Raw genomic sequence first — 12267 nt, forward strand, 5'->3', positions numbered from 1 at the left:
ACTTCAACTTCGCCAAACGGGTGATGATTTAACAAAAGCTCATTCGTGAAAAAAGCACAATCGTTGCACAAATGTACCTAACCATAAACATCAATGCCTTTCTTAAAATCAATACACAAGTATATATTTTTAAACCTGCATATGTAGTTAAAATAAATTAATGTTAGCAGGCAATATTAACTAGGGAAATTGTGTCACTTCTCTTGCGTTCAGTGCAAGCAGAGTCAGGGTATACACAGCAGTTTGGCTTGTTGTGAACTGTGTGATCATTTCTTCCTAATAAAGACCGTAATTAATTTGCTAGAATTGTACATAATTATGACAAAACATTGAAGGTTGTGCAATGTAACAGCAATATTTAGACTTATGGATGCCACCCGTTAGATAAAATACGGAACGGTTCCGTATTTCACTGAAAGAATAAACGTTTTGTTTTCGAAATGATAGTTTCCGGATTTGACCATATTAATGACCTAAGGCTTGCATTTCTGTGTATTTATTATAATTAAGTATATGATTTGATAGAGCAGTCTGACTGAGCGGTGGTAGGCAGCAGCAGGCTCCTAAGCATTCAATCAAACAGCACTTTACTGGGTTTGCCAGCAGCTCTTAGCAATGCTTGAATGCCCAGCGCTGTTTATGACTTCAAGCCTATCAACTCCCGAGATTAGGCTGGCAATACTAAAGTGCCTATTAGAACATCCAATAGTCAAGGTCTATGAAATACAAATGGTATAGAGAGACATAGTCCTATAATAATTACAACCTAAAACTTCTTACCTGGGAATATTGAAGACTCATGTTAAAAGGAACCACCAGCTTTCATATGTTCTCATGTTCTGAGCAAGGAATTTAAACGTTAGATTTTTTACATGGCACATATTGCACTTTTACTTTCTTCTCCAACACTGTGTTTTTGCATTATTTAAATCAAATTGAACATGTTTCATTATTTATTTGAGACTAAATTGATTTTATTGATGTATTATATTAAGTTAAAATAAAAGTGTTCATTGTTCATTCAGTATTGTTGTAATTGTCATTATATATATATATATATATATAAAAATCGGCCGATTAATCGGTATCGGCTTTTTTTGGGCCTCCAATAATCGGTATCGGTGTTGAAAAATCATAATCGGCCGACCTCTAACTCAGACATCATTCAGAAACAAAGCATTTGTGTTTAGTGAGTCTGACAGGTCAAAGGCAGTAGAGATGACCAGGGATGATCTCTTGATAAGTGTGTGAATTGGACCATTTCTGTCCCGCTAAGCATTCAAAATGTAACGAGTACTTTTGGGTGTCAGGGAAAATGTATGGAATAAAAAGTACATGCATTTTCTTTAGGAATGTAGTGAAGTAAAATTTACCCCAAAAAACTACTTAAATAGTACTTTAAAGTATTTTTACTTAAGTACTTTACACCACTGTACCCTTCTTACTCTCTCCTCCCTTCTTTTCCTGACCTGCTCTGTCCTGTATTATCATCCCTCCCTTCACATCTGTCTCTCTGTCTCTCTGTCTCTCTGTCTCTCTGTCTCTCTGTCTCCTCTCTCCTCTCTTCTCTCTTCTCTCTTCTCTCTTCTCTCTTCTCTCTTCTCTCGCTCTCAAATCAAATGCGGCTTTATTGGCATGGGAAACATGTTTACATTGCCAAAGCAAGTGAGACAAACAGTAAACAAAGAAGTGAGAAGACCTAAAACAATGTCACCAAAAACGATTAGAAATTAACAGTAAACATTGTACTCACAGTTTTGAAAATATTTAAAAAATGTTTTGTGTTATACTGTATTATCAGCTATGTACAGTGTTATATCAATGTGCATATGGTTGTAGTGCGAATAGTAGGGGAAGATAAATCAACATAAATATTGTTGATATTTACAATGTTATTTGTGCTGCACTTGTTGCACTTTTCTCATGGCAACGGGCCCAAATCTTGCTGCTGTGACTGCACACTGCCGTATTTCTCCTAACAGATATGGGAGTTTATCAATGTTTGCTTCGTTTTCAAATTCTTTGTGGGTCCGTGTGATCTGTGGGAAATATGTGTCTCTAATATGGTCATACATTTGGCAGGAGGTTAGGAAGTTCAGCTCAGTTTCCATCTCATTTTGTGGGCATTATGCACACAGCCAGGTCTGCCTATGGGGGTCTCTGTCAATAGCAAGGCTATGCTCACTGAGTCTGTAGGTTTTGGGTCAGTCACAGTGGTCAGGTATTCTGTCACTGTGTACTCCATGTTTAGGGCCAAATAGCATTTAGCTGTCAGAGCCTTACTGATCATTGCACCTTTACACAGCCCATCTGTAAATAGCCCACCCAACTACCTCATCCCCATATTGTTATTTATTTATATATATTTTTTTTCTTCTCCTTTGCACCCCAGTATCTCTACTTGCACATTCATCTTCTGCACACCTATCACTCCAGTGTTTAATTGCTAAATTGTAATTATTTCGCCACTATGGCCTATTTATTGCCTTACCTCCCTAATCTTACTACATTTGCACACACTGTATATAGATTTTTCTATTGTGTTATTGACGGTACGTTTGTTTATCCCATGTGTAACTCTGTGTTGTTTGTGTCGCACTGCTTTGCTTTATCTTGGCCAGGTTGCAGTTGTAAATGAGAACTTGTTCTCAACTGGCCTACCTGGTTAAATAAAGGTGAAATTAAAATGTTAATCCAATTTGCTCGGTTTTTTTGGGTTGATTCTTTCCAGTGTGTCAAATAGTTACCCTTTTGCTTTCTCATAATTTCGTTGGGTCTAATTGTGTTTCTATCCTGGAGCTCTGTGGGGTCTGTTTGTGTTTGTGAACAGAGCCACACAACCAGCTGGCTGAGTGGACTCTTCTCTAGGTTCATCTCTCTGTAGGTGAGGGCTTTGTGGTGGAATGTGTGGGCATCGCTTCCTTTTAGGTGTTTGTAGAATTTAACAGCTCCTTTCTGCACTTTGATAACTAGTGGGTGTAGTCCTAATTCTGCTCTGCATGCATTGTTTTGGGTTTTGCGTTGTACACAAAGTAATTTTTTGCTAAATTCTCCATGCAGAGTCTCAATTGGGTGTTTGTCCCGTTTTGTGAATTCTTGGTTGGTGAGTGGACCCCAGACCTCACAACCATAGAGGGCAATGGGTTCTGTTACTGATTGGGATGTCAAGCTTTATGTTCTTTTTGATGGGGTGATGGTCCTTCTTGCCTTGTGTCTCAGATTGTTCACAGCCTTGTGGACGTTAGCTGTGGTGCTGATGTTTAGGCTGAGGTAGGCATAACTATGTGTGTGCTCTAGGGCAACACTATCTAGATAGAATTTGTATTTGTTGTCATGGCTTCTGGACCTTTTTTGGAACACCATTAATTTTGTCTTACTGAGATTCACTTTCAGGGCCCAAGTCTGACAGAATCTGTGCAGAAGATCTAGGTGCTGCTGTCGGCTCTTCTTGGTTGGGGACAGAAGCACCAGATCATCTGCAAACAGACATTTTATTTGTGAGGCCTGGTGCTGCAGGCTGTTCCAGTGCCTTTGCAAAAAGCTTTTTTTGAAATCAACAAAGCATGAGAAGACTTTGCTTTATTTTGGTTCATTTGTCAGTAAGGGTGTGCAGGGTGTATACGAGGAAATGTTGGAGTCTGCTGTTGATGATGGTGCAGAGGATTTTTCAGAGATTGCTGTTGATGTAGATTCCACTATATTTATTGGGGTCAAATTTGTCTCCACTTTTGTGGATTGGGATGATCAGACCTTGGTTCCAAATATTGGGGAAGATGCCAGTGCTGAGGATAATGTTGAAGAGTTTAAGAATAGCCTATTTGAATTTGTGGTCTGTATATTTAATAATTTAGTTTAGTATACCATCAACACCACAGGCCTGTAGCTCATCCAATGTAATTGGAGAATCCAGTGGGTTCTGGTAGACTTTAATAGCTGATTCTAAGTTTAGTAAATTATCATGTGTATGTTTTTGCTCTTGTTTCTTTGTTAAATGACTGAAAAGGTTGGAGAAGTGTTTTATCCATACATCTCCATTTTGGATAGATAGCTCTTCGTGTTGTTTGTTTAGTGTGTTCCAATGTTCCCAGAAGTGATTTGATTCTATGGATTCTTCAGTAACATTGAGCTGATTTCTGACATGCTGTTCCTTCTTTTTTCTTAGTGTATTTCTGTATTATTTTAGTGTTTCACCATCGTGAAGGTGGAAGCTAAGGTTTTCTGGGTCTCTGTGTTTTTGATTGGATAGGTTTCTCAATTTCTTTCTTAGGTTTTTGCGTTCTTCATCAAACCATTTCTAATTGTTAGTTTTCTAAGGTATTCTGCTTGAATTTAAATTTGATATGTTAGCTAATAGATCAAATATAGTGTTCAGGCTTCCTACGGCTACGTTTACACCTTCACTATTGCAGGGAAACATTTTGTCCTGGAAGTTGTCTAGGAGGGATTGGATTTGTTGTTGGCCAGTAGTTTTTTGTTTTCTACACTACCCTCCTTCCACCTATAGCATTTCTTAAAAGCATGTCGTTTGTTCAGCTTCAATGCCTTGGTTGAGTATTGCTCTGTTCAAGAAGATTGAGATTTTGCTGTGGTCTGATAGGGGTGTCAGTGGGATGACTGTGATCGTTCCGAGAGACACTGGGTTGAGGTCAGTGATAAAGTAGTCTACAGTACTACTGCCAAGAGATGAGCTGTAGGTGTACCTACCGTAGGAGTCCCCTCGAAGCCTACCATTGACTATGTCTAGACCCAGCGTGCAACAGAGCTGCAGGAGTTGTGACCCATTTTTGTTGGTTGTTTTGTCAGTTATGTCTAGGGGGCGTATTGGGGAGGGAATGCTGTCACCTCCAAGTAGGTGTTTGTCTCCCTGTCTGCTAAGAGTGTTGGGTTCTGGCCTTAGGTCGCCACAGACTAGTACATATCTCTGGGCCTGGAAAGGGTTGATCTCCCCCTCTAGGATGGAGAAGGTGTCATCATTAATGTATGGGGAGATATAGGTACCACACAGGACAACCATTTTCTCTGAGATCATTTCCCTATTTATTTCCAACCAGATGTGAAATGTTCCTGTTTTAATGAATTGATTAGAGTGGGTTAGGTTATGTCTGATCTATACCAAATTCTCTCTCTTTCTCTCTCTCTCGCATGCTCTCCACTGCCAGCTACACTCTCCTCTCTTCAACCCCCTTCCCCCACATCTCTTTCTCCCTCTCTCTCTCTCCCCAACTGCATGCGGCCATGCGCTTTCCCCTCTACCTAGTATCTGCAATGCGGTATACTCTGCACGGCAGGCTGTGATTGCTGGAAAAGGGAGGTGGCTTCCAAAGAGAGCTCAGCTCATCTTTCCCTCGCTCTCTCTCTCTCCCTCACTCTCACCTTACCCATATATCTCAATCACAACAGTGTGCACAATGGCACAAAAAATGTCTCTCTGTACATTATATAACCTCCTATTTGTTTTAAGAGCAGTTTGGTAAAGACTCCGACATGTCGCATTATTGTGCATTTTAAGCAGCAATTCTATAAACGGCAGTGCTGTGCAGTGGGGTCTGTGTGGTGTGTTGAGTCACTGAATCAGCCATCGTAGTTCTAACATGTCAACTGTACAGGCTTTCAATGAGATTACTGTTCACTAGATGGATGGTGCTGTCTGACCCTGGGGCCCAGATTCATGGACCAGGGGTTTCAGACACACACACACACACACACACAAACACACAGTTAATAGTTGTTATTATTATGATGTTGCCATTTTACTGTGTCATTTACTTCACATTACTTTTTGTTGTGTAGGTGGGAGGAGGAGTACACTGTCAGAGTGGACATGCAGCAGAAGATGGAAGACCTACAGGAGGTAACACTGTGTGTGTGTGCGTGTGCCTGGCCTCTCTTATTGATTGATACATAGGGGGTAAATGTATCCCCTCTTTCTGTTACACTTGTTCTCTGTTGATTTGCAGGGACAAGAACAAAGCCATGTCAGCATATCAAACATGACAACAAGACATTACATTGAAATGTTTAGGTGCTCAATGCTTGTAGACACAAAGGCCCTCCTCACTGATCTATACACTAACTTAGGGCGCGGGGCCAGAGGCGCAGTGTTGTCTCTGACGCTGTGTCATCAGGTTCTGGCGGTGTTGACACATTTGACATTGCCCTGACGTATGCAAAACAACCTAATACAATTGCTTGTGTGAAACAGCTTGGTTGAATAGTGTGCAAACCTCTAACCTAATATAGTATGTTTATAAACACCTAACATAATTGTACTGTAGGCTATGTATAAATCCCTAACCTACTAGTTAGATGCTCAGCCCCTGACGTTCGTCATAGGTGTTATAGAAAGCAGCTGACAGTCATGATCAAACAGCCAAGTGGTTAACTATTTGAGGAACTGGTGTAGCTACTTACACACATTCAGCATGATTGAATTACAGCAACAATATCAACTCCCCAAAATAGCACCGTTGGTCCCCGTCACATAGTTACATCTGAAAGTCATTTGTACGTCCTACTTCCACATTTTATTGGTCACATACATATTAAGCAGATGTTATTGGTCACATACATATTAAGCAGATGTTATTGGTCACATACATATTAAGCAGATGTTATTGGTCACATACATATTAAGCAGATGTTATTGGTCACATACATATTAAGCAGATGTTATTGGTCACATACATATTAAGCAGATGTTATTGGTCACATACATATTAAGCAGATGTTATTGGTCACATACATATTAAGCAGATGTTATTGGTCACATACATATTAAGCAGATGTTATTGGTCACATACATATTAAGCAGATGTTATTGGTCACATACATATTAAGCAGATGTTATTGGTCACATACATATTAAGCAGATGTTATTGGTCACATACATATTAAGCAGATGTTATTGGTCACATACATATTAAGCAGATGTTATTGGTCACATACATATTAAGCAGATGTTATTGGTCACATACATATTAAGCAGATGTTATTGGTCACATACATATTAAGCAGATGTTATTGGTCACATACATATTAAGCAGATGTTATTGGTCACATACATATTAAGCAGATGTTATTGGTCACATACATATTAAGCAGATGTTATTGGTCACATACATATTAAGCAGATGTTATTGGTCACATACATATTAAGCAGATGTTATTGGTCACATACATATTAAGCAGATGTTATTGGTCACATACATATTAAGCAGATGTTATTGGTCACATACATATTACGCAGATGTTATTGGTCACATACATATTAAGCAGATGTTATTGGTCACATACATATTAAGCAGATGTTATTGGTCACATACATATTAAGCAGATGTTATTGGTCACATACATATTAAGCAGATGTTATTGGTCACATACATATTAAGCAGATGTTATTGGTCACATACATATTAAGCAGATGTTATTGGTCACATACATATTAAGCAGATGTTATTGGTCACATACATATTAAGCAGATGTTATTGGTCACATACATATTAAGCAGATGTTATTGGTCACATACATATTAAGCAGATGTTATTGGTCACATACATATTACGCAGATGTTATTGGTCACATACATATTAAGCAGATGTTATTGGTCACATACATATTAAGCAGATGTTATTGGTCACATACATATTAAGCAGATGTTATTGGTCACATACATATTAAGCAGATGTTATTGGTCACATACATATTAAGCAGATGTTATTGGTCACATACATATTAAGCAGATGTTATTGGTCACATACATATTAAGCAGATGTTACTGGTCACATACATATTTAACAGATGTTATTGGTCACATACATATTAAGCAGATGTTATTGGTCACATACATATTAAGCAGATGTTATTGGTCACATACATATTAAGCAGATGTTATTGGTCACATACATATTAAGCAGATGTTATTGGTCACATACATATTAAGCAGATGTTATTGGTCACATACATATTACGCAGATGTTATTGGTCACATACATATTAAGCAGATGTTATTGGTCACATACATATTAAGCAGATGTTATTGGTCACATACATATTAAGCAGATGTTATTGGTCACATACATATTAAGCAGATGTTATTGGTCACATACATATTAAGCAGATGTTATTGGTCACATACATATTACGCAGATGTTATTGGTCACATACATATTAAGCAGATGTTATTGGTCACATACATATTACGCAGATGTTATTGGTCACATACATATTACGCAGATGTTATTGGTCACATACATATTAAGCAGATGTTATTGGTCACATACATATTAAGCAGATGTTATTGGTCACATACATATTAAGCAGATGTTATTGGTCACATACATATTAAGCAGATGTTATTGGTCACATACATATTAAGCAGATGTTATTGGTCACATACATATTAAGCAGATGTTATTGGTCACATACATATTAAGCAGATGTTACTGGTCACATACACATATTTAACAGATGTTATTGGTCACATACATATTAAGCAGATGTTATTGGTCACATACATATTAAGCAGATGTTATTGGTCACATACATATTAAGCAGATGTTATTGGTCACATACATATTAAGCAGATGTTATTGGTCACATACATATTAAGCAGATGTTATTGGTCACATACATATTACGCAGATGTTATTGGTCACATACATATTAAGCAGATGTTATTGGTCACATACATATTACGCAGATGTTATTGGTCACATACATATTAAGCAGATGTTATTGGTCACATACATATTAAGCAGATGTTATTGGTCACATACATATTAAGCAGATGTTATTGGTCACATACATATTACGCAGATGTTATTGGTCACATACATATTACGCAGATGTTATTGGTCACATACATATTAAGCAGATGTTATTGGTCACATACATATTAAGCAGATGTTATTGGTCACATACATATTAAGCAGATGTTATTGGTCACATACATATTACGCAGATGTTATTGGTCACATACATATTACGCAGATGTTATTGGTCACATACATATTAAGCAGATGTTATTGGTCACATACATATTAAGCAGATGTTATTGGTCACATACATATTACGCAGATGTTATTGGTCACATACATATTAAGCAGATGTTATTGGTCACATACATATTAAGCAGATGTTATTGGTCACATACATATTAAGCAGATGTTATTGGTCACATACATATTAAGCAGATGTTATTGGTCACATACATATTACGCAGATGTTATTGGTCACATACATATTAAGCAGATGTTATTGGTCACATACATATTAAGCAGATGTTATTGGTCACATACATATTAAGCAGATGTTATTGGTCACATACATATTAAGCAGATGTTATTGGTCACATACATATTAAGCAGATGTTATTGGTCACATACATATTACGCAGATGTTATTGGTCACATACATATTAAGCAGATGTTATTGGTCACATACATATTAAGCAGATGTTATTGGTCACATACATATTAAGCAGATGTTATTGGTCACATACATATTAAGCAGATGTTATTGGTCACATACATATTACGCAGATGTTATTGGTCACATACATATTACGCAGATGTTATTGGTCACATACATATTAAGCAGATGTTATTGGTCACATACATATTAAGCAGATGTTATTGGTCACATACATATTACGCAGATGTTATTGGTCACATACATATTACGCAGATGTTATTGGTCACATACATATTACGCAGATGTTATTGGTCACATACATATTAAGCAGATGTTATTGGTCACATACATATTAAGCAGATGTTATTGGTCACATACATATTACGCAGATGTTATTGGTCACATACATATTACGCAGATGTTATTGGTCACATACATATTAAGCAGATGTTATTGGTCACATACATATTAAGCAGATGTTATTGGTCACATACATATTAAGCAGATGTTATTGGTCACATACATATTAAGCAGATGTTATTGGTCACATACATATTACGCAGATGTTATTGGTCACATACATATTAAGCAGATGTTATTGGTCACATACATATTAAGCAGATGTTATTGGTCACATACATATTAAGCAGATGTTATTGGTCACATACATATTACGCAGATGTTATTGGTCACATACATATTAAGCAGATGTTATTGGTCACATACATATTAAGCAGATGTTATTGGTCACATACATATTAAGCAGATGTTATTGGTCACATACATATTAAGCAGATGTTATTGGTCACATACATATTACGCAGATGTTATTGGTCACATACATATTAAGCAGATGTTATTGGTCACATACATATTAAGCAGATGTTATTGGTCACATACATATTAAGCAGATGTTATTGGTCACATACATATTACGCAGATGTTATTGGTCACATACATATTACGCAGATGTTATTGGTCACATACATATTAAGCAGATGTTATTGGTCACATACATATTAAGCAGATGTTATTGGTCACATACATATTAAGCAGATGTTATTGGTCACATACATATTACGCAGATGTTATTGGTCACATACATATTACGCAGATGTTATTGGTCACATACATATTAAGCAGATGTTATTGGTCACATACATATTAAGCAGATGTTATTGGTCACATACATATTAAGCAGATGTTATTGGTCACATACATATTAAGCAGATGTTATTGGTCACATACATATTAAGCAGATGTTATTGGTCACATACATATTAAGCAGATGTTATTGGTCACATACATATTAAGCAGATGTTATTGGTCACATACATATTAAGCAGATGTTATTGGTCACATACATATTACGCAGATGTTATTGGTCACATACATATTAAGCAGATGTTATTGGTCACATACATATTAAGCAGATGTTATTGGTCACATACATATTAAGCAGATGTTATTGGTCACATACATATTACGCAGATGTTATTGGTCACATACATATTACGCAGATGTTATTGGTCACATACATATTAAGCAGATGTTATTGGTCACATACATATTAAGCAGATGTTATTGGTCACATACATATTAAGCAGATGTTATTGGTCACATACATATTAAGCAGATGTTATTGGTCACATACATATTAAGCAGATGTTATTGGTCACATACATATTAAGCAGATGTTATTGGTCACATACACATATTTAACAGATGTTATTGGTCACATACATATTAAGCAGATGTTATTGGTCACATACATATTAAGCAGATGTTATTGGTCACATACATATTAAGCAGATGTTATTGGTCACATACATATTAAGCAGATGTTATTGGTCACATACATATTAAGCAGATGTTATTGGTCACATACATATTAAGCAGATGTTATTGGTCACATACATATTAAGCAGATGTTATTGGTCACATACATATTAAGCAGATGTTATTGGTCACATACATATTAAGCAGATGTTATTGGTCACATACATATTAAGCAGATGTTATTGGTCACATACATATTAAGCAGATGTTATTGGTCACATACATATTAAGCAGATGTTATTGGTCACATACATATTAAGCAGATGTTATTGGTCACATACATATTAAGCAGATGTTATTGGTCACATACATATTAAGCAGATGTTATTGGTCACATACATATTAAGCAGATGTTATTGGTCACATACATATTAAGCAGATGTTATTGGTCACATACATATTAAGCAGATGTTATTGGTCACATACATATTAAGCAGATGTTATTGGTCACATACATATTAAGCAGATGTTATTGGTCACATACATATTAAGCAGATGTTATTGGTCACATACATATTAAGCAGATGTTATTGGTCACATACATATTAAGCAGATGTTATTGGTCACATACATATTACGCAGATGTTATTGGTCACATACATATTAAGCAGATGTTATTGGTCACATACATATTAAGCAGATGTTATTGGTCACATACATATTAAGCAGATGTTATTGGTCACATACATATTAAGCAGATGTTATTGGTCACATACATATTAAGCAGATGTTATTGGTCACATACATATTAAGCAGATGTTATTGGTCACATACATATTAAGCAGATGTTATTGTGGGTGTAGAGAAATGCTTGTGTTCCTAGCTCCAACAGTGCAGTAATATCTAACAATTCATGACAATTCACACAAATCTAAAGTAAAAGAATGGAGTTACACTACACTACCGGTCAGAAGTTTAACAATACCTACTCATTCAAGGGCTTTTCTTTATTTTTACTATTTTCTACATTGTAGAATAATAGTGAAGACATCAGAACTATGAAATAACACATATGGA

The 12267-nt window shown here is 36.3% G+C and overlaps 1 protein-coding gene across 1 annotated transcript in view; it reads left to right on the forward strand.

Annotated features, from left to right (window-relative positions):
• LOC120047259 (intermediate filament family orphan 1-like) overlaps window positions 1–12267 on the forward strand; it is a 38567-nt gene that overhangs the window by 3012 nt on the left and 23288 nt on the right. The window contains exon 2 of the mRNA XM_038992787.1: window positions 5791–5851. Coding sequence (XP_038848715.1) covers window positions 5791–5851 — 61 coding nt within the window. The remainder of the gene's footprint in view (window positions 1–5790; window positions 5852–12267) is intronic.

The sequence above is a fragment of the Salvelinus namaycush genome, chromosome 5 (genome assembly GCF_016432855.1).
Source record: "Salvelinus namaycush isolate Seneca chromosome 5, SaNama_1.0, whole genome shotgun sequence".
Taxonomy (NCBI): Eukaryota; Metazoa; Chordata; class Actinopteri; order Salmoniformes; family Salmonidae; genus Salvelinus; species Salvelinus namaycush.